This window comes from Hyla sarda, chromosome 10 (genome assembly GCF_029499605.1).
Source record: "Hyla sarda isolate aHylSar1 chromosome 10, aHylSar1.hap1, whole genome shotgun sequence".
NCBI lineage: Eukaryota > Metazoa > Chordata > Amphibia > Anura > Hylidae > Hyla > Hyla sarda.
In genome coordinates this window covers 22,981,152-23,005,698 of record NC_079198.1, presented here as the reverse complement: position 1 = coordinate 23,005,698, position 24,547 = coordinate 22,981,152, and the positions used below count along the sequence as shown (strand labels likewise).

Below are 24,547 nucleotides of genomic sequence, written 5' to 3'. Positions count from 1 at the left end.
AGAAGGAATCTGTGAATATTCACATATGTGGAAAAAAAGTGAATACTCGTAATTTCGAATTTATAGCGAATATATTCGCAATATTCGCGATTTTGCGAATTTGTGTTATTTGCGATAAAAATTGGAAATGCGAATATTTGCGCCCAACACTAGTATATCATAAAGGTGCACATATTATGTAAAGCCTCCGTGGATTCACGCCGGCCTGTATATCATAAAAATCAGGGCCGCGTGCATTGGGGACAACATGTCAGATTTACTATAAAGTGCACTGTGTAAACACCCCCCCTCCAAAAAAAATAATAAGTTGCAAAATAGCGTTTTATACCCCCCCCCCCCCCCAAAGTGATATTCTTTGGTTGCACCGTAGATTTTATGGTAGAATAAAAGGCATCATTACAAAGTACAATTGGTCGCATACAATTTTTTTTCGTATGTCTCTGTGGATGACAAAATAAGAGTTGTTTGCAAAATCAAAAATTGGCTGTGTCCACAAGGTCAAATTGAGCCTGGTCATGAAGGGGTTGTCCAGATTTTACCATTCCTTTTTGATATGATATCCTAAAAAAAAAGATGACTGTAGAGTGTCCTGCTGCTTGGCACTGGCAGCGCCATCACAGGGTAAATGAAGCATTTCAGGTCTCCCATTGCAATCGATACAGAGACTTGTCCGGTCCTCCTGTCCAGTCTTAATCTTTCCGTGATAACACATTTTGATGGTAAGTATAAGACATGATGTACATTGTGTACAGGGGCAAAAATCCTACAAAGCTACAGAGCATTGCCACCACCTCACTCATTCCTTCTACTGATCTGTGAGGGTCCCAAAGGTTGGACCTCCTTTCCCTACTTGTCGTTATGAAAAAAAAAAAACTTTCCTAGACGTCTAAAATTCACATTTTTACTATGATAACGTTTGTTACAAGATAGACTGAGGTTGATTTGTGTCAATAACACAGAACAGGTCTTATCTGGTGACATCTTACCACAGGTCAAAGATCATTTATTTGGAAACCATGTCCAGGACCTTCCAAGAACCAGAAAGAAACAAATTAAATAATGACTGCTGCACATTGATGACCTATTCATGGAAAAGTTTTGTTACAAATAAAAATTCTTAGAGGAAGATTTATTAAAACCCGTCCAGAGGAAAAGTTGCTGAGTTGCCCATAGCAACCAATCAGATCGCTGCTTTCATTTTGCAGAGGCCTTGTTAAAAATGAAAGAAGCGATCTGATTGGTTGCTATGGGCAACTCAGCAACTTTTCCTCTGGACAGGTTTTGATAAATCTCCCCCATAGTGTTTGTATGCGCCTCCTGCTATGACTGTAATATAGTAGCAGTTTTAGTATAGTTTCCATGACACATCGGCCTGGATTTACTAAAGCTGTCTAATTCATAGTCAGTATAAACTTAGACTAGACAGTGTTAGGCTAGGTTCACACTACGGAATTTCCGCCTGCAATTCCGCTTTGAAATTGCAGGCAGAAATTCCGCTTACTAAAATGTATAGTGTAGTGAATGGGTTTCCGTTCACAAATTCGCACTATAGAATTTGTGAAGCAGAATTTGTGAACAGAAAATCCGCTTGAAAATACTCGCGGAACACATTATAGTCTATTGGAGACTGCAGTGTCTGTGCGGTCCTAGCACCGACTAATTTAGTCAGTCCTGGTTGCACTCGGAATCTCCGGTCGGAAATTTTCTGCCCGGAGATTCCCCAGTGTAAACCTAGCCTTAGGGTCTATACACACTGCAGAATTTCCGCTTGCGAAATTCCGACTCAAATTAAAGCCCATAGACTTCTATGGGTTTCCGCACACCGATTCACACTGCTAAATGTCCGCTTGCGGAATTCCGCCTCAAATTAAAGCCCATAGACTTCTATGGGATTCCGCACTCCCATTCACATTTTTGAATTTCCGCTGGTGGATTTCCACAGTAGTGTGAATGGGAGTGCGGAATCCCATAGAAGTCTATGGGCTTTAATTTGAGGCAGAAATTCTGCCATGTGAATAGACCCTTAGGTTAGGTTCAGACTACGGAATCTCCGGGCAGAAAATTTCCGCCCGGAGATTCTGAGTTCCGCCTGCGCCGACTGAATAAGTCGGCGCTAGGACCGCGTGGACACTGCAGTCTCCCATAGACTGCAATGTGTTCCGCGGGGAATTCCACCTGAAGAAAGAGCAACGCCTTTCTTCAGGCGGAAATCTCTAAGCGGATTTACTAAGCGGATTTTCTGCTTCACAAATTCCGAAGTGTGAATTTGTGAACGGAAAACCATTCACTACACTAGACATTTTAGCAAGCAGAATTTCTGACGGAAATTTTACGACTGAATTTCTGTCGGAAATTCCGTAGTCTAAACCTAGCCTTACAATGCGCCAGATTTATCAAAATGTTAAATTTGGTGCAAACGTCACTAGAATTTGGTGCATTTTTGCCACCCCATGTTGTAGCTTAAGCCATGCTCCCTTTTGCCAAAACGCCAACTACCAAAAGTATTATGGGCACCATCTATAAACAGAGGTCTAGTCTGCATGGCAAAGAACAATCATTCCAAGAAAACAACAAAGCATCATGCAAAAAAAAGGAAAAACTGCACATTCCATAAATTGTCAGTCTTTTTATTTGGTGGAAATGTAAATGGTGACACTAAATGTACTTGTAAAATTTACACTTTAATGCAGGTTTTAAAAACACTGTACTAAATACACCCCAAACAAGAGTGTGGGTCCTGCCCAGTGAGTGATGTCCACACTTTTGTTATGGGGGTGTGGTTGGTATAATACATTTAATGTGTCCATATCCATTTACATGTCAACTGAATGAAGACTGGCAACAATTTACACAATGTGCAGTTGTTTCTGTGTTTTTTTGTTTTTTGTTTTTGTTTTGTTTTTTGCATGGTGCTTTGTTGTTTTCTTGGAATTACCCGTTTCCCCAAGCCACTCCCCTTTTCTTGGATATGGCAAAATAGGTTATCTAATACCCCACGCAAGTTATGAAAGACAATTGTGATTTTTTTTTTTTTTTTTGTAGAATTCCGGCACATTTCCAGTAGTAAATCCCATAGTGATAGACTGCCCCATTTGGCAAAGGTTTATAAAACAAGAGCGGTAACTGATGTATCATAGAAATACATATTTACTCATTTCTATCCTTGAAATGTATGCAATATTGATGTATGACAGATCGGACAATGAGTTTTATGCATGGGTTGTCACTAGAGATGAGCGAACTTACAGTAAATTTGATTCGTCACAAACTTCTCGGCTCGGCAGTTGATGACTTTTCCTGCATAAATTAGTTCAGCTTTCAGGTGCTTCCGTGGGCTGGAAAAGGTGGATACAGTCCTAGGAGACTCTTTCCTAGGACTGTATCCACCTTTTTCAGCCCACCTGAGCACCTGAAGGCTGAACTAATTTACGCAGGATAAGACATCAACTGCCGAGCCGAGAAGTTCGTGACGAATCGAATTTACTGTAAATTCGCTCATCTCTAATTTTAATCTTTGGATAACCTCTTCATGAAAAGATGTGACATGTAGTGTAGCAAGATGGGAGTGCACAAAAAAGTGACTTTATACCTAGTTGAAATTTCGTATGTAATGACAGTTCTATTTTTGCTACATTATAATTCCTCTGATAGATATAAAGTCTTAACGAGCTCTTATACTAGGATGTTACTTACACAATCCTACATGCCTGATGGTTTGCTAATGAGACTGCTCTTGACTTGTTATTGTCTTTTCTATATTTTTATTGTTTTGTCTTTTTCATATTTTTATTGTTTTGTATTCTACAAAAACCTGATGAAAACAATAAATAAAACAGTTATACAAAAAAAAAAAAGTGACTTTATTTCGAAACAAATGTAAAAGTTCTTAAAGGTATGTATGAAGTTACGTTGGGGTCATGCACTGATGCTGCTCCTATTGGTCTTGGTGGTCATTGGGATGTCAGTGACCAGACTGAGCTGTACAGTACAGTCCTCGTCAGATTTCATAGTGACTTGGCTAATTTTTCACGTTAGGGATGCCATACATACATGCATGGACCGGCACTGGCTCGTTGACTTGAGTTGAATGTAATTTACTAGTGATTACCTTTGGGTCATTTTCTGCACCTATATAAATGTTTTACGTATACTTGAAATCCCAGCACACCACGGTTTTGAGTCCAAGAAAAAAATTGTATATGTTTGGAAAATAACCTAAATGTAGTCACTAGTTGACTACATTCAGGCCATTAAATTGTTGCCCATGCCTTTCTATTCATGCGTATGTTGCTACCCCACAGTTTGTAGACATATACCTGTCACTATCAGCACAATCACGATGTGATCGAGCCCTCAACGACCAACAATGATGTAACTTTTATGGCCAACTTTGGGAAACAACAACTTTCCAAAAGTTTCTGTATATACAGTGAATCTATCTGCTGATTTGACAACAATGGCCTTATTTTACTAAGAGTGTTGAGTTTTTATTACTGTGGAATGTTTTTTCAGATTGCACCATTCCATTCTATTTACTATGGGGATTCATAGGTCGGGAAGGTTCTGACCAGCTTTTTCTTGGTGGAAATTTCCAGCCATTTGTTCACTGGATTTTCTGTAAATAGGTCGGGTTGTGAGAACAAGCCCCTTTATCGGGTGTACTGGGTTTGTAGGTTCATTGTGGCACAATGCGACAAAAATATGGTGCAAACTCATTTTGCGAGGCATTTTGGCGCCCAACCCAATAAAGGCAAATAAGCTTTCCAATAGTAAATCTGGGCCAATGTGTTTTGGTGAAAACATAGCAAGTTACATAGAAAATGGAGATGTCTCCCAAGAGTCTTATCACCAGTGTGTTTCCTTACCTCCAGCAGTGAAGAGATAAGCTGTATCTAGCTCTGTCTTCTTTGATTGCTCACCTGCCCACACAGTCATTTATATTCATAGAAGGTAGGGGCAGGACTGCAGTATAAGAGACAATGGCTGGGGGTCTTCAGGGATCATTTCCAGGTCCTATTTTCCATCACGCATTCCAAAAATCCCTTGCATCGCTTCACTAAGGAAAGGTAAGGGAAGTGTTCATGTGGCACTCCAGATATTGGACTAGCAATACTTAGGGTCTAATCAGACAGCAGAATTTCCGCTTGCGGAGTTCCGCCTCAAATTAAAGCCCATAGACTTCTATGGGATTCCGCACTCCCATTCACACTTCTGAATTTCTGCTTGCGGAATTCCGCTAGCGGAATTCCGCAAGCAGAAATTCAGAAGTGTGAATGGGAGTGCGGAATCCCATAGAAGTCTTTGGGCTTTAATTTGAGGCGGAACTCCGCAAGCGGAAATTCTGCCATGTGAATATAGACCCTTAGGCTGCATTTCCACTTGGCATTTTTTTTGGAAGACTCTCACTGCAATTCTTTAAACCAAAGTGTGTTCAAAAGGAAGGGGAAATATAAAGAAGGGACTTATACTTCTCCTTCCTCGTGGACCCACTTTTGGCAGTGGTAGTTTATCCCCCCAAAAAAATGCCAAGTGGAACCACAGCCATACTGAGATGTGACTGCTTTTAACAATTTTGTATGCACAGGTATCTCAACCAAGTGTCACTAATAGGTCATGGTTCCTTGATATTGAGAAGTCTACTTTCAAAGGTGCCTATAATTATTTTCGATCTTTTTTCCACTGTATCTTTTTTTGTCATATTGAAACTTTGGATCAACCTACTAAACACAGTTTTCCATAATTTTTTTTAGTTTTTGTTTTGGGTATAAATATATTTCAGTATTGTAATAAAATACAGAAATGATTGCATGTCATGACATATAGCACTGTAGATCCATGCGAAACTCTAAGAATGACGTTGACATACTTCTGTAGGCAAAAAATGCCCCTAGAAAGGTCTTAAAAATGTTGCTATACATCAATGTAAACTAACAGTTTTGTACATATTTGATCATTTTTATAAATGAATTTATTTATTTATTAGGACGATTATATAATAGTTTATCTTAATGAGTAATCTGTTTGCAAGATCAAGTCAGCTACAACCTCTTTGTTCTAGATATCACTTGGGGTCTCAGAAAACCCAACCCAATGACGTGTCTGAGGCTTTCTATAGTAGAGATATACTTTTTAGCCGGGGTTCACACAAAGTATCTAACTAAGTAAATGTTTTTAGCAAAAAGGAGAAATTGGTCCCAGTCAAAGAAAAAGGTGCAAATCTTTCCTAATAGTTTTTGTCAGCTTGATTTCTGGTTTTGGCTAAAAAAAAAAAAAAAATACTGTAAAAATGTATTTAATTAAAAATAATAAAAATTTTAAATAATAATATAAAGGAAACCTATCATCACTGTCATGCTGCCTCAACCACTAGTCATTGCGAAAGCCCCGATCTATCTTGATTGACAGATGTCTTCATATGAGCTGTATCAGTCAAGGCCAACAGATCTCTTAGAAAAGAATATTAACCACCCTGATGACTTGTCTTTCAGGCAGCATGAAAGTAATGACAGGCTCCTTATTAGGGTAGGGTCACATGTGCCTTATTTTGCTGCGTATTTTCTGCAGCTGATTTTACTACTTATCTTCAATGGGTGGGAAAAATATGCAGCAGCAAAAACGGCAAATGTGACCCTACCCCAAAAAAGAAAAAATACCAGCAGAGTACTGACCAGAATAGTACACGTGAACCCAGTCTAAATATTGCTTGAGTAGATTCGTACTCCGCTCACCACCTCACGGAATGGCTGCACCACCTGTGCACGGATGTGCCGCACCCGCCCACGGCCAGATACTGGTATAGAAAAGCGAAAGATTGTCCAGCACTCGGAATGCAGTCAAAAGTAGCTTTTCTTTATTGGAAATCTTCAGACAATGGTCACAACAGAGTAAAACGTCTGACGCGTTTCACACTTTCGTGCTTAATCGTAGACTAAGATTCGTCTACGATTAAGCACGAAAGTGCGAAACGCGTCAGATGTTTTACTCTGTTGTGACCATTGTCTGAAGATTTCCAATAAAGAAAAGCTACTTTTAACTGCATCCCGAGTGCTGGACAATCTTTCGCTTTTCTATACCAGTCTAAATATGCAAAATAAAAAAAAAAATAAAAAATGCATTAACAGTTAAGAAAATCATGCTACCATGTATTCTGTACTCAAAGAAGATATAAACCGGTACTAATCAGTAAAAAAAAAAATTGTACATATTTTTTTGTTTCAAATTGTTTATTTAACATATTCTCATCTTTATAAAATTCTGGTTAAATTAAAGATATATATGTAAATGTTGATGAGATAAAGTTTATTAAATTGATAATTACAAGACATTTTCATCCCGTTTACAGATTCAGCGCCCCTAGGTATACTCTTCGGGAGTATGGACCAAGGAAAGTGGGGAAAGACTGTCATAGTTCTGGTGCTGGTGTATTACTTAACAGAAAGTGAAACTGCAGGTGTCTACCATCTTTGTGGCATCCACCTTGTGGACGCACTATTGCTGGTTTGCGAGGGAAAAGGAATTTATTACAGAAACTTTAAAGGTAAAAAAAAAAGAAAGAAAAAAAAAAAAGATGACAAATGGTACATTCTTGAATTTGTTTAGCATATACCGTAATATATTGGACCACCAGAGGAAATAATTCTGAAGGGCCACCCTATATCAGTAGTAATATGTTCTTCAAATAGGCTCTGTTGTGTTGGGACCCCACTAATGTGCTGATGTTCCTCTAGTATTCTGTGATGTGACAGTCCAACCCTGAAAGGATTCCTCAGTCATATGACTCTCAAATAATCATAGGTGTGTCCTAAATAAGCACATTTCTCTAATCTCCATTTACAGTAGGTAACCAAGTTACAGATTTATAGAGAGTCCTGTAGACTTGTCCTGTAGAGGGCTGAATGGAAATAAACAATAGCTTATACAATTAGGATTTGTGCATAAGAGTACCGTATTTTTCGCCGTATAAGACGCACTTTTTCTTCCCCAAAACTGGGGGGGAAAAGTTGGTGCATCTTATACGGCGAATACACCCCATCAACGGCCGGGACCCGCGGCTAATACAGGACATCACCGATCGCGGTAATGCCCTGTATTAACCCTTCAGACGCGGCGATCAAAGCTGACCGCCACGTTTGAAGGGAAAGTGACACTAACCCGGCTGTTCAGTCGGCTGTTCGGGACCGCCGCGGTGAAATCGCGGCGTCCCGAACAGCTTACAGGACACCGGGAGGGACCTTACCTGCCTCCTCGGTGTCTGCTCCGTGCCGGGATCCCCTGCATGGCCGGTGCTCTACTTCAACGTCATCACGTCGTCGCGCACGCCATCCCGTCATCCAATAGGAGTGGCGTGCATAGTGACGTGATGACGGCGACTGAGAGCGTGGATCCCGGGGAAGAAGACATCCGGAGCGTCTGGGAACACCACGGGGACGCAGCGACAGCGATGGAGCGACATCCAGGGCAGCGGTGACGAGCGGTGACGGGTCCGGAGCGGCGGGGACACTTGAGTATTAACTCCTATACCAGTGGTCTTCAACCTGCGGACCTCCAGATGTTGCAAAACTACAACTCCCAGCATGCCCGGACAGCCAGCAGCTGTCCGGGCATGCTGGGAGTTGTAGTTTTGCAACATCTGGAGGTCCGCAGGTTGAAGATCACTGTTGGGTTCAGAATCTTTTTTTTTCTAGATTTTGCACCTTTAAAATTGGGTGCGTCTTATATGCCGGTGCGCCTTGTAGGGCGAAAAATACGGTAAATTAAATTCTGCCCCTCAATGTTAGACGCCATTTCTCTATTTTGGGTTTATATAAGTAAAAGATCTGAGTAACTGAGTCATTGTTTGATTGAGTTGGTGATCAGCTGATATGGAAATAACTTCCATTCAAAATGTTATGATGTTTTTAGAATATTTTCATACAAAGATACAACATTTTATGCTTAAAACATTACTATAAATATACATTTTTTATCTGCTTGCTAAAGTGCTCTGCAGTATCGTTCCTCACCCCCGTCTCGGCACTTAGCCCCTTGGATCGCAGTTGGCAGCTCCATCGACTATACTGGAGCTGTTTTCTTATAATAATAGTAACGCTTTAAACTCTCTATTTTTAGTAAACCCTTGTGCCACCCAATCTAAGAAAACACTATTTATGATGCAAAATATGAGACAAAATCTAAAACAGGTTTTAATTTTCCTAAGTTTCTTGCCAATTACTTAATTTTTTAAAATGGACCTAAAAAACCTGCACCTCCCCCCCCCCTCCTTACAACCAAGGGCTACAAGTGCTGGTAGTGTCTGTTAATAGATTCTGTTAGACAATCATGTCAATATGGGTATCACTATTGGTAAATCTACCCCATTAAACCAAAATGTATTATCATAGTGGGCAGTTTTAGTAGTGAAGTTTCCAGAAGGTGCAGTTGGCTATCACTTTGATGATGCCTGGGTGGAAAGGAGGAGAAAAAAACAATGGGACGCTCCATGTGTGGTATTTTATGGAAAAATGAAAATGAAAATACCCGCCACCAACACCTAAGGAGGCGTACTGACCTTGAGTCGATAGTACACAATGGTGGTGAGAAGGAATGGCGACAGTCTGCTGCTCTCACCCCTTATTATTCCGTCTTCCCGAGGGGGACGGACAAGAATGCAAAGTAGAAGGAGTAAAAATGGGGGGTATTTTGAGAGCGCTTGCCCGCAGGAACTCCAGCTAGGACTACACAAATTTGTGATTGTGGACCTGAGGAAGGGGCCAGCGAGTGCCGAAACGCGTTGTCCTGTTTTTACTTCTTGACTTCTTTTTTCAATAAAAGTTAGTTCTGCATAAGTGCTGGCTCATACCGTTTCTTGACTTTGACTATCACCATCTGACAGTAGCGCTCTCAAAATACCCCCCATTTTTACTCCTCCTACTTTACTTTGATGATGCCTGTAATCTCAATCAATGGATCTCGTGTACTCCCATTGTCTATAAATTGAGGTTGTCACACACTGAATGCCTGTGTCGCATTGTCAAGTGTTTGCTCCTCAATTTTATTTTTTTCCCCACCCTCTTCCGTGGGTAGGATGGGGTATAAGGTTAGTGCGGTCTAATGTCATTGTAAAAAACTCACTGAAAATAGAGGCTGTGGTCATACCATGTAAAATTGAAAATGAAAATTATTTTCTTTATGTAGAATACTACGTAACATCTACTAATGTATCTCTGTAGGTCCAGTTCACAGTCAATCACATCGGTTTGTAGAACGAAACAAGAAGAAGTTTGGAATAGTAGAGAAGTGTTGCCATCAATCTTGTACACTCTATGACCTCCAAACCTACTGCAAGACTTGAGAGCACTTTGGAAGGACTACCACATGAAATGATGGTGGAATGGACTATGTCTATAACAAACACACTGACACTGGCAAATAAAGGAGTTCAGGACAGGAAAGGCTGAGTGTGATGTGGTTTTATATCCCCACCTGCGTGGAGACCTTGTTTGTCCACTTGATGAAATGTTAAACAATGGAATGAGTAATTTCCTGAAAGTCAAGTTGTAAGGCAGCCATAGACACAGAGAGTATCTCCTTATCTGAAAGATTACTCTAGTGCCTCACATTTAGACTTATGTCTTTATAGAATTCACATATATATATATATATTCCATGTTTACCCTGTTAGTCTCATTTGTAAAAATTCTCGACATGTCGTCCAGAAAGTTTAGATCTCACCAGGGAAAGTTTAGATCTCACCAGTTTTGATCGTCAGCAATAGCCGGCTGTAGTGCCTGGCAGTGTTCTTCACTCGATGGTCATCCAATCGTACTCTTTTATTCCACAGACTAATGCAGTGAAAGTCAAATTTGATTGACAGCTGAGGAATGAACCACGCGCTGTTAGACACTTCAGCCGGCTAATGCTCACGATTGTAGCGCCCTGAACTTTTCACATCTCTAGACAAGTGACACTAACACTTTAAGGGGCTGTCCACATGATTTACAAAAAGGGTTCTACCAAGATTACAAGAGGAGAGAGAAGTTTCTGATTGGTGAGGTTCTGATCATTACGACCCCCTCAATCACAAGAATGGGGATCCCAAGTGGAGGTCAAGTATGGGCCATACTGCTCCCATGAAACAATGTCACTGCCAAACTAAGCCAAGCTCTGTATTCAGCTATCTTCAGCAGTCCCATAGAGTTTGAGTGAAGCAGCAGAGTCCATACTACCTCCCCTCCATTCAATCAGGGGTATTTGGGACCCTCATTCTCGTGATTAAGTAGAGGTCCCATCTCCTTTTTAAAGCATATGGATTTTATAGTGGGTGAACCCCACTTGTAATCCTTTAATATTTTGTAGAGTGGACAGTGCAGAGGGAAAGTGATGTCGTTGCCTATAGCAACCATTCAGATCGCTTCTTTAATTTTAAAAAAGCCCTCTGAAAAATAAGAAGCAATCTGACTGGTTGCTATGGGAAACTGCTTTACTTTTTCCTATGCACTGGTTTAGAAACATCTTACTTATTATGTTACTAGAATGAAGCATTTTTTATCAATGAGTAAAGGACAAAAATGATAGATCTCAGCTTGAACAAAGCAGTCATGGGCACTTCAAGTAATGGTCTCCACAGATCCCCTTGTGTTCGTGATGCCAGGGTGTGGTTTAGCCTTAACAACCCGAAGGTATAGCGCTGGATCCTGGGCTAGGCAATGAAGACACTGATGCCAAGTTACGGACAACGGTAGCTTTACTGAGGGTAGACAGTTGTTACAGTCTATGGATAGACAACAGACTTGACTTGACTGACAGGGCTGTGACTTTAGCTTACTGTGCATCTGACTTGAGACTGCAGGACTTGATTTGAGGCTGCAGGATTTGACTTGAGGCTGCAGGACTTAAGGTCTCCAATGTTCTGGACACACACACTAAGATGACTTGAATGCACTGGACCTCAGGAACAAGAGAGAGAAGCTAGCTCCACCGAGGGTTTATAAGGGGGAGACTAGCAGGGAGCCCATAGGTCACCTTTGGTCACTGGTACCTCCTGGGTAACAATCACATTGGTACATTTATTAAAGTCATAAAACAAAATAAATGCATAACATATATTTACAAGGAGGAAAACAACTGCAGGGGGCCCTGGGGACACTAAGGGACACTGCCTGAAAGGGCAGGAGAGTACGTGGAAACACCATCCAGTACTGGGCCACCACAAACTCCCACTCTCAATTAAAGTCGCCCTCGGCGCCCAGTCCTGGAGGGTAGAGGACAGAAGTGCCTATGGGGGCCAATGACAGTTCCTGGAGCATTTTTGTGCAATGTCCTTTCCAGGTCTGGGAAACACAGCAATGAGTCCATATGCGCTCTAAACAGGTGTGGAGATCTTTGACCTTGTAATCTCCTTCATGACATTTTCCTAACAATTGGACCAAACATTTCAGATTGGGCTGCCTGAGGTTATCTTCCCAATGCCTTGGCTACTGGGGTCCCTTAGTTTGATACACTTCCCCCCAGAACACTATACATAGATTCTAGATTAAAGGTCACATTCACGTTTGAGTACCTCTGTCACTACATGTGTGTTGTGAGGCGATCAAGAATACCTTCTGGCCAGTAAAGTATCCTGTACACTGGGACTGGAAAAACATTCACACTATAGACATGGGCGGACTGGAAAATGTGCAAAGCTACAGTAAGAAAAGAAAAGAAAACACGGAGCGCCTCATAGGGTATTAACCTTTATTACATTAGAGATAAAAACGTATATATTCACAGGGTGCTCACCTGCATAGGTTGTGGATTAGCCACAACACTAGTATATGCCAATCAATCCCTCTCCGGGGAGAATGCCAGGGATATGCAGCAACGAGAAGATGATCGAGTAAGGTGCCACATGTAACCACGCGTCGTATATAGGCAAGAGTTCAGTACAAAAACATACTCCAATTGCGCAAAAAATCCCTTAAGTGCTAAAGATGCACCAGTCAGCCAAATGTACTAAAGAGTTGAATTTATTCGTCCATAACAAGTGCTTTCGGAATTCAAATGACTCCTTCATCAGGTTCAAGGACTATGACAAACAGTATTGTGACCACCCATACTGTTTGTCATAGTCCTTGAACCTGATGAAGGAGTCATTTGGATTCCGAAAGCACTTGTTATGGACGAATAAATTCAACTCTTTAGTACATTTGGCTGACTGGTGCATCTTTAGTACTTAAGGGATTTTTTGCGCAATTGGAGTATGTTTTTGTACTGAACAGCCCTATCTGGACATGTTGACTGACTCATATACACATTACTGACTAAATTAATGACAGTGTACCTACTATATTGGACTATGTGTGACACTTAACTTTTATTTGAATGAGAGTTAATCCCTGTACCTTGCTGGGGGTAAGGACACTGTACACTTTAACCATTTCTGTGCAAACATATTATACACATTTTATTACAGTATACTATCACAAATTGTTACTGGTGCAAAAATTATAGACAAAATATATTACTTTGGTGATATATACAAATTTTCACTGTACCGCTCTACAGTCCAGGTACATTTTGGAGTTCTCAGTAAAGGTTCATGGCTGAAAAACCGGACAGGAACACTTACGCATGTGGTTACAGGTAGACTTCTTGACAAATTCGTCAGGCACTTTTCTTAAACGTTGCAAAACCTAAAACAACAAAGATTTCTGTACACAGTCTCAGGACTTAATAGTAATAATTCTTCAAATACTGTGGCCTGGCAACTTTCCATTCCAACCTTGATGGTCACCTTGCTTTCTAGGCTGGGACATGTACCTAGGCCCACAAGACTGTGCCCCCTCCATGAGGCTGACATGCGTATACCACGACACATGGGACAAACTGGATTCAGTGATGGTTGGGCTCACGGTGACCACCACTTGAACAGCAGCAGCTTGCGCCACTGGGGGATCACGTGTAGGTGTCTGTTGGGCCGGCCAAACCTCCTCCTCACCAACAGGCACTTTAGTTGGTGCCTGTTGGTTAGGCCAAACCTCCTCGTCCATAGGAGTAGGCCTGGGCACATCTGTAGAGGATCCTTGACGCAGATACTTGGGGTCCATAGCAGGTGTCTCAGGATACCATTCTTCTTGAACGACTTTCCCCTTGAGGCTTGGTGGTAGGATACCAAATGGATCTTAATCCCAATCTTCAGAGGGGAAATAGGCGAAGGGGATTTGCGTAGGATTCTTGGGTCTGGTGACAGCTGCTGCCCATTCCCTACAGGCTCTGTCCAGGGATGTATTCTACAATCTCCCTGCTCTCTAGGGAGTGTAGAGGTGTAGGGAGGTAGTCTCTCTTCACCGCTCTCCTGTTGACCAGAATAGTACCACTGTGGTGGCAGTCCATTAATGTGCCATACCCCCTCACTCTGTCAAACTTGACGACTGTAGTTTTTCCCCTTTCTAGGGGTGGCTCCCACCTCTCGGGGTTGTTTTAGCTTCCTGATATATAGTTCCTCGAGGCTCTAGGTGTCCTGTTGCTGAATGTGATGCATATGTACCCAGTTGTCCACATAATAAAAAGGTGAGCAAAACGCAACAGTATTATGTATGTATGTATGTATGTATGGGAGCTCTTTTGGAATTTCGTTCTTAAGATTTAAAGTTGGACTTTTTTTTTAACATTTCTACTCCATTAAAGGGGTATTCCGGTCAAAGACATCTTATCTCCTATGGATAGGGGATAGGGGAAAAGATGTCTGATCGCGGGGGGCCGCCCCTGAGACCCCCCGCGATCTCTGTGCAGCATCCGCATTCTCTGTTTCCAGGACTGGAGATGTGAAGTCACGCCACGCCCCCCCCATAGACATGAATGGAGGGGGCATGATGTAATGTCACGAGGGGGCATGGCGTGATGTCACATCTCCAGTCCTGGAAACACAGAGGTTTTTTCTTCCTTCAGGCTTTCTTTGCATTTAAGGGAAAAAATATGGTGGAATTTATACTTGTCTTTAGAGCACACAGTTGGCGCTGTGCAGTGTTTGGGCTCTTTTTCGTTTACATATTTTTTACGTGTGTACGGACCAGGTTAAGGTTGCACTGTTAAGGCTAGTCTTTTGCAGTGGTATTGAAGTTATGAACCGTGACTTTTCAAAAATGCAAACACTTCCAAAAAGTCAGAAGAATACACCAGCCCAGACATGGCTTAGCTTTTTGGTGTGTGAGAAAAAGTGAATTTTCAGGAAATGTGTACAAAATTTAGCAGCACACAGAATAAATGAAAAATTCCCCTTATAATTTATTAGACCAGGACACCTTCTTCCATTGTTCCGTAATCCAGTTCTGATACTCCTATGCCCTATGTAGGTACATTCGACTGTGGAAATGGGTCTGTATGGGCTCCCTGACCAGTCTGCGGCTACACAGCACCATACACAGTAAGTTGTGATACCCGGTGTGTTCTGACTCTTTTCTATCTTAGCCAGCAGGGGCTCTTTTAGCAATTTCTTCTTTAGTAGCCTTCAGTCCCCACTTGGGTACTCATGGCCCTGCCACTGGATCACTAGTTGTCTTTACTTAGGCCACTTTTGGTAGGCACTATGGAATAAAGCTCAAGACCTGCTGTTTTGCTCTGACCCAATCTTCTGGCCATCACCGTTCGTCCCTTTATCAAGGCCTCTCAGATCCTTACTCTCGTCCATTGTTCCTGATTCCATCTCAACTTCCAGAACTGACTGGTCACTTGCAACCTTATATATATCCCACCTCTTGACAGTCGCCATTGTCAGAAGATACTCACTTTGTATAAATGTTTTTTGGCTCATTGGCTATTTCAAACACAACCTCTGGGAGCTCTTAATTTTGGAGACCACCTTAGGACTTGTTCACACGGCTGTTATGCTCCAGCAAAGGAAGCTCCGTTGGTCAGTTCGTTGGGAGGACGCTCAACTCCTGTGAAATATTTGTGGTGACCCATGGTGTATGGCGGGACCACGCGGTGTAGGTAGCGGGGCCAGATGGTATTAAACCATAGGGCAAGATATTGTTAACCCCTAGTTTTCGTGACGCCAGAATGTGGTTGTATGGTGTAGGGGACCGCCGACAACCAACTCAAAACGGCATATAGTAAATGAGAGTCCAAAGCAGGTTTTGATGCAACTGGAGCCAACTTCCACATAGGTGATCGGGACAAAGGGAAACTCTCAGGCTTGCTTGGACTTGTAGTTGCAATAATAATGATGCAGGCCACTGTACTACTGTTATGACTTGGTAGGGACAGTACAGACTTGACTTGTACAGGACTTGTGCTTGCTTTAATGTCCAGGAATCAAGAGCGCGAATGTGGAGACTGCAGCCTCTTATATATCAGGGAGCTGGACTAAAGCCCATTGGTAGCTGGTTGCCTGTGGTTACCTGTGCCTCTGGAACTCTGGGTTTATCATGTGATCACACATCACATGACCTTAGGAAGGTCCTATACAGTGTAAACGTCCTAACAACCTTAATATATTACTTACATTCACTGTGCAATACATACAATAGATGAACCTACTTAATATACAAGACAATACTATATAATGACTTAGGGGGGACCCTGCAGGAGAGCCCTGTGGACTTGAGGGACTCTACCTGAGGGGACTTTAGGACTCCACATATTTCTGCTCAACACCTGTAAAATATCAGACACTCGATGGACCCCATTCAAGTCAATGGGATCCTTTGGGACCAAATGGGATCTTTCGGGACCCTATAGTGTCATTTGTGCTCCAACCTGTTCTGGGTCCGTTTGGCGCCAAAATAAAAAAAGCTGAGCTGTCTCATAATGGCCATGTGAACTTAGCCTTAGGCTCCCCTGCTATTACCCAGCCATTAGAAAATATCCAGAATATTTCAAATGTTTTCATGTCTAGTTCCACACAATCCCTGTTTGGTGCAGTCTAGGTTGTTGCTATGTCAAAACGTAATCTTCCCTCTAACCCCCTCTCTTCTCCGGTGGTCAAGTGGCTGTCATTGGAGGACCCGCTTCCAAAACAAGTGCTTGTTTACCTAGGGGGTGCTGTGTAACCAGATGGAACTTGTTTGGCCAATTTATTGTGTGAACTGCTAGCCCTGAGCCTTAAAGTCAATAGAAAGGGAAAGGAAATACAGCCTCATTCCATCGGCGCTGATACGATGTCATTACTCAGGCCTGTACTCAAACAAACAGGTGCAGTATACTTATCCTCCCAGGTCTTCTATAGCAAAGAAGTGCAAAAACAACCCAAAAACCTGAGCTTCTTCACACAGGGGTTTATATTGGCATTTGTTTATGCACCAATTTTCCTAAAATCACGTCACATTTTGGAAAAATCGCTGCAATAAACATTATGTGGGAGATTTATCAAAACCTGAGCCCAGTTGCCCATAGCAACCAATCATATAGCTTCTTTCATTTTTGAAAGGCCTCTGAAAAATGAAAGCAGCGATCTGATTGGTTGCTATGGGCAACTCAACAACTTTTCTTCTGGGCAGTTTTGATAAATCTCCCCCCTTGCCTGTGAAGGAGGTCATTTTGGACAGCAATGCTATAAGGCTAAGTTTCTACTTGGTTTTTTTTGGGGGGGGGGGGGGGGGGGGGGGGGGAAACGCCAAGAAAAACACCAATTCTGCTGCATGGCGTTTTTTGGGCCAGATCAATGTAAATCAATGAGAAATCAATGAGAAATCGCAAAATTCTTATTCCACTTGGCATTTGGGAAACGCCAAGAAAAACGCCAATTCTGCTGCATGGAGTTTTTTGGGCCAAATCAATGTAAATCAATGAGAAATCAATGAGAAATTGCTAAATTCTTATTCCACTTGGCATTTTTCACTTTGGCGCTTTATTTTATTTTAATCCTTTTGGCGTTTTTTCACTCTTTTTTCACGTTTTTCAGATCCTTGGCTGTTTTCCAAAATCGCAGCATGTTGAGCCACTAGCGTTTTTTGAGTCAAAATCGTGGTGTTTTTCTCCCATAGAAGTCTATGGGAGTGAAATAACGCCAAGAGAAACGATATGTGGGTTTTAACTTTGGCTTTTTTCAGGTGGTTTTTATTCTTTTTTGGACTTTAGCGATCCAAAAAAGTGATGGAGATACCTTTTTTTTTTAAATAAATCTTCATAAAAAGATACAGTAGTGAAGGAAAAAATTGTATCTAACGAAATTTATCTTTTTTTATTACAACATTGTTTTTCATTTTTAAATAGGGATCAATTTATGTGGGCGGGCAGGGACCTAAAAATATAGCCGCCAATAATAAAAATGTAGTGTGTGTATGGTTTTCAAATTTTTTTCTTTTTTTTTTCCCATTTTTTTTTTTTAGGTAGCAACCACACTGGAGAGATTTTGATAAATCTCCCCCCGCCCCCCAAATCTCTAATGCATTTGTTTCCTAAACAGGGTTCCCCTAGCTATTGCAAAACTACAACTCCCAGCATGCCCGGACAGCCGTTGGCTGTCCGGGCATGCTGGGTGTTGTTGTTTTGCAACAGCTGGAGGAACACTGGTTGGGAAACACTGCTCTGCTACATCTCATGAAAGATGTATGATATGCATATTATGTCGGCGCCCGCAGTCTCTGGAAAATCTCCATACGGACATACCGACATGTGAACATGGCCTAAGAAGTATAACTTTGCCACGGTGTAAAACAAAAATTAAATTTGTAACATTTAATTCATCATCGATACGAGAGAGTCCATCTGATCAGACTACGGTTATTCTCACACAATAGGAAAATGTGCAGAAAATCTGCCCGAAAAACACTAGAGGACATTTCGCACATGTGAAGAGTCCGGCAGGTGCTATGACAGCTTGGAAATGTGCGGTCTCATAGACGGCAATGCATTTCCAAGTGAAATCCGCAAAAAGAATAGACAATTTTTTTTCTTTTTGTGGATACCGGAATCGGAAACATCTGCTGTCGAAATTCCACAGTGGTGGCAGGTAGAGATGAGCGAACTTACAGTAAATTCGATTCGTCACGAACTTCTCGGCTCGGCAGTTGATGACTTATCCTGCGTAAATTAATTCAGCCTTCAGGTGCTCCGGTGGGCTGGAAAAGGTGGATACATTCCTAGGAAAGAGTCTCCTAGGACTGTATCCACCTTTTCCAGCCCACCGGAAAGCTGAACTAATTTATGCAGGAAAAGTCATCAACTGCCGAGCCGAGAAGTTTGTGACAAATCCAATTTACTGTAAATTCGCTCATCTCTAGTGGCAGGGCGTGTGGTGCAGGGCAGATGTTGTTACCCTAGGGGCAGATGCCATTAACCCCTTGTATTTGTGATGCCAGGACGTGGTTTAGTCTATAACCACCAGAAGATATACCGCTAGATCCTGGGCTAGGCACGGGGGTGACAATAAAGACTCCGAAGCTAAGTTAAGGACAACGGTAGCTTTACTGAGGGTAGACTGATGGTAAAGTCTATACAGTTCAGCCAGGGCCCAAGGAGGTGACCAGTGACGCAGAGACCTTGCTGGGACTTGAAATAGGACTGGACAATTGAATGCAGACCGCGCTGGCATGACAGATGACAGGGACTGACTTGACTTGACTCATAAAGCTGTGACGTTAGCTTACTTGACTTGATGGTGGCTGCAGGACTTTGAGGTCTCCAACACACTGGATACACACACTAGGCGACTGCACTGGACCTCAGTTTAGCAGAAGAGCAGAGCTCAAAGAGAAAGAAGCTCCACCCAGGGCTTATATGGGGGAGACTAGCAGGAAGCCCATAGATCACTCTTGGGGTCAGCTGGTCACTGGTACCTCCTGGGTAACAATCACATGACATATCACATGGTATAACTTTTAAAGCAACATTACATTTTATAACACTTTACATGGTAAAACATATTTACAATGGGGAAACAAGTTCAAGGGGGCCTCAGGGACACTGAAGGAGGCTACCTGACAGGACAGCAGGAGCATGGGGTAAAACCTCCCGTACTGGGCCACCGCACCACAATGTCCACAGTGCAGCAACATTTCATAGAAATCAATGTCCATGCGGAATATTCTGGTGCAAAAAAACATCTGACCCATTGCAGACACCATGCCCTAGTACCCCTATAAGAAATAGATACTGAGCTCAATAATTGACAGCGATCCAATACAATGATGCCAGCACAATGGGGGGTATGTATCAATAATGGTGTTGCAATGGGTCAGATGGTGTTGTGTGATTTTATGTATGTTTTTTTGTGTCAAATGGAGCATAGTTGCGTCAAAATTATCAAATGTAAACAAAACATTTGTAACACACTATGATAGGTCAGTGTTTGAATGTTCAACCTTCTATTGTTTTTTTGTCAATTATATTTTTATTGATTAAAACATGAATACAAACAAACCTCGTCAGAGGTCAAGCAATACAAACAAAGGTTTTCACACCACGTTCTATTGTTGTAGCTACTTTCTCTGTCATTTTTTTCTTGGTGTAAATTTGCGACTTAACGAGCATGATTGCGCCCAAAATTGCACCAAAAAACAAAAAGTCACAATTTCACACCAAGGCATAATATCAACTGATATCACGACTTACACTGTCAAATCAGTGATAATGTTCTAAACAATTTGGTGCAACTGATTGTGGCAAAAAGTAACATATAAAGAAAATTGCGACAAATCACAGTAAAAAAAAAAAAAAACAGTGTCAAATCCTTCATACATACCCCCCAATGTTCATATGAGGCCATGGTCAGACAGTGGAATTTCCGTGTAGAATTTCGTGTTAGAATTCTGTTTGAAATTCTGCCAAAATTGACTGCCTATAGACTTTAATGGGATTCTCTTGTTCCATGGACACAGTGGAATTTCCAGGACGGAAATTCCCCAATTTCGCAAAATTAAAAAAACAGTCTTTAATTTTGTGTAATTTCATGGCAGCATCCTATTGAGGTCATTGGGGTTTTGAAGTTTAGCAGAATTCTGTGTTTTTTTCTTCTTCAGCCTTTAAGCCCATTATGCCAAGTTATACTGCTGTGGAATACACATATACCTTTGTGCGCCACTTTATCCCATTTTCATGCACTGAACCCATACCAGGAATTGCTGTAGTGCAAGTCTTTTAGGTAGCAGAATCTGAAAACAATAGGACTCTGCTGCCACTGAAAACAATAGGACTCTGCTGCAATGGAATTTCTGAGTGGAATTTTTCAGATGGATTCCACTCAGAAATTCCGCTCTTTGAACATTGACTAAGGCCATATTCACATGGCGGAACTTCTGAGTGGAATCCGTCTGAAAATTCAGAAGTTTTGCAAAATTTACAGCACATTGAACTGAATAGGAATTGGCTGTCACAGTCACACAGTAGAATTTCCGCTGTGAAAATTCAGCAGCGGAAATTCTGCTTTATGGATTCTGCAAAAAACACTGAACCTGTCAATAGTTTTGTGGAATTCTGTCCGGAATCCTAATAAAGTCAATGGGGCCTTAAATTTCGGCAGAATTGTGTGTTTTGAGCACACAGAAATTCTGCTGACATTCCACTCAATTTCCGCAAAACTGCCAAAATCCTGCAGCAAGCTTTCTGCGGAATAGAAGAATTTCTGACGTGTGTACACGGCCGTAGGCTATGTTCACACGGCAGAATTTCCGTGTGGAATTCTGCATTGTGATTCCGCATGGAGATTCCACAGCAGCAGAGTGCCATTGAATTCAATTGGATTGTGCTGCACTGTTCACATAGCAGAATTTTCGCGCCGGAGCGGTCCTAGCACTGGCATGTCATGTCGGCGCTCCGCATTCAGGGGCAATGTCCGCACAGAGATTTTTCGTGCTGACATTGCTGTGTGAACATAGCCTTAGAGTTCTTAGAAAAGGTGCTCCAGAATCATTTCATGAAGGGAATACAAGCATTTACTAAGACAGAAGAGCTGACACATCCATTAAATCACGGTTATATGTGCATTTTGGATCTCATTGGTCTCTTGTTTTGTAATACATAATATCGGATGACACCAATGAACATCAGATTTAAAGGGGTACTCCGGTGAAAACCTCTTTTCTTTTAAATCAACTGGTGGCAGAAAGTTAAATATATTTGTAAATTACTTCTATTAAAAAAATCTTAATCCTTCCTGTACTTATTAGCTGCTGAATACTACAGAGGAAATTATTTTCTTTTTGGATTGCTCTCTGATGACCTCATGAGCACAGTTCTCTCTGCTGACGTTATTATAATAATAATAACACTTTATTTATTGTTGTCCTTAGTGGGATTTGAACCCAAGTCCCCAGCACTTCAAGGCAGGAGTGCTAATTACAGAGCCACCATGCTGCCCTTAGCACACAACTGCTATGCACGGTTGCTAAAATGGACAGAGATGTCAGCAGAGAGCACTGTGCTCGTGATGTCATCAGTGTTCCAAAAAGAAAGGAATTTCCTCTGTAGCATTCAGCAGCTAATAAGTACTGGAAGGATTAAGATTTTTTTTTAGAAGTAATTTACAAATATGTTTAACTTTCTGCCACCATTTGATTTAAAAGAAAAAAGGTTTTCACCGGAGTACCCCTTTAATGAATTTTAAGCTATGTGACCTCTCCTAAGGGCTCGTTCACCAAAGAATGTTACTTCCTAATTCCATCTGATAGGATACATTCCTGGAAAAAAAAATCAGTGCGGAATATAGACTTATATAAAAGTTATAAGAATCTCTGGCTCCTATATGTGTTCTTTATCTAGTTTGGCAGTTTTCTAGGAACAATGGGGGGTATTTATCAAAGGATTTATGCCTTTTTTTTTCACCTAACTTTGGCGCAATACTTTGGCGCAGTGTCTTTTTGCGCCAAAGTTTGGCGCATCTTCTCCACTGTCATTTTTACAACTTTCTCAAAATCATACGGTCCTGTGTGTGATTTTAACTTTAGTCAGTAATTCATCATTTGGCGCAATTTTGGCGCAAATCCCGTTTTTTTTGGGCGCAAATCCCCGCCAAGAAATGTTGCACATGGAAAACACACTTAGCAATGTCAGAAAAATGTAAAGGCGTCAAAATACATTAAAACATTTTTTTTTGTGAAAGCAGCGACGCCTCCAGGGCTGCTCAATACTGTCCTGCGACATTGTTGTCTCTGAGGAACCTTCACCCTCTGTTGAGCCAGCATTGGACATGGCCACACAGGTTCAGGCAAGGTAAGCACTAAAGGAGTGGTCTCAAACCTGCGGACCTCCAGATGTTGCAAAACTACAACTCCCAGCATGCCCGAACAGCCGTTGGCTGTCCAGGCATGCTGGGAATTGTAGTTTTGCAACATCTGGAGGTCCGCAGGTTGAAGACCACTGCACTAAAGTGACAAAAAAATACACTCAAGTTAAAAATAAAATCCATTTCACATGATATATATATATATATATATATATATATATATATACAATGGCCTCAACATACAATAGTTTTAACATACAATGGTCTGTTCTGGACCATCGTAAGTTGAAACCAGACTCAACATACAATGCTACGGACAGTCCAGATCTGTGAAACGTGTCAATGGCTGGAAGATCTGATCAATTAGAATGAGCATTCACTGGTAAAACCTGTATTACTGAAGCGTATGCACTGACTGATGTCTGGTAGCGCCCCCTACAGTACAGGAAGGTATTACATGTTCTGTACACTTTACCTGCACCAGGGTTATCTGCTCCTTTGGACACCAGGTAAGGGCGACTCCATGTTACTTTACTCCATGTTACAGTACTGCGTGTACTGTACAGGACTCCGAAGAAGCTCCTTTCCTCTACATAGACCAGTGTTTCCCAAGCAGGGTGCCCCCAGCTGTTGCAAAACTACAACTCCCAGCATGCCCGGACAGCCTTTGGCTGTCCGGGCATGCTGGGAGTTGTAGTTTTGCAACAGGTGGAGGCTCCATGCTTGGGAAACACTGACATAGACAGTGATTACAGCTCCCAGCAGATCTTTCTTACTTTTATATGGAAGGATTTGCTTTATCTATATTATTTATCTACTTATTTTTCTTTAATCCTCACGTCTTCCTATTTTTGGATGACATTTTGGTGCCTTTAGAACCAATTACCAGGTTTCCATAGAGTTCTGGTCTCAACATACAATGGTTTCAACATACAATGGTCGTCCTGGAACCAATTAATATTGTAACTTGAGGGACCACTGTATATACATATATATATATATATATATATATATATATATACATATATATATAAACCCCACAAAAGAAAATAACTCACGTCGCTTGCTGATATACTGCAGGAGGGACTCCAATATGGCTGCTCTACAGGGTAAAATACGCGTCCTCTGTGGGGGTAAGTTCTGTGTAAAAGGCGCTGTGAACAGCTGATTTCAACATTTGCACCAAAATTACTAACAACTTGCACCAAATGATAAATTTGGCGCATGTCCACGAAAACCAAAGTGAAAAAAAGAAGGGTAAAAAGAAACTGTCAACAGACAAAATTGATAAATACCCCCCAGTGTCACATCCTACTCCTGTGAAGGGTATGTTCACATGGTGCGTCCGCCTGGCAATTTTCCAGGCCTAAATTCCACCATGTGAGCATACCCTTCACAGGAGTAGGATGTGATATAGCGGGAGATTTA

General features: G+C 41.6%; 2 protein-coding genes across 3 annotated transcripts in view; both read left to right on the top strand.

Annotated features, from left to right (window-relative positions):
• The first annotated feature begins 535 nt into the window (after window positions 1-535).
• Window positions 536-10,423, top strand: LOC130294339 (insulin-like). Its single transcript, XM_056543977.1, has 3 exons — window positions 536-719; window positions 7,343-7,537; window positions 10,209-10,423. Exons 1-3 carry the CDS (start codon window positions 626-628, stop codon window positions 10,328-10,330), a joined length of 411 nt encoding a protein of 136 aa, XP_056399952.1. The 5' UTR covers window positions 536-625; the 3' UTR covers window positions 10,331-10,423.
• Window positions 10,424-16,631: 6,208 nt separating this feature from the next.
• The window catches only part of LOC130293643 (insulin-like growth factor III), a 47,608-nt gene continuing 39,692 nt past the window's right edge, over window positions 16,632-24,547 (top strand). The window contains exon 1 of one of the 2 annotated variants that reach the window (XM_056542563.1): window positions 16,632-17,151. The gene's annotated coding sequence lies outside the window, so the exon portion shown is untranslated. Of the gene's footprint in view, window positions 17,152-23,531; window positions 23,629-24,547 lie in introns of those variants that run through there. The other variant, XM_056542566.1, reaches the window with a different exon arrangement.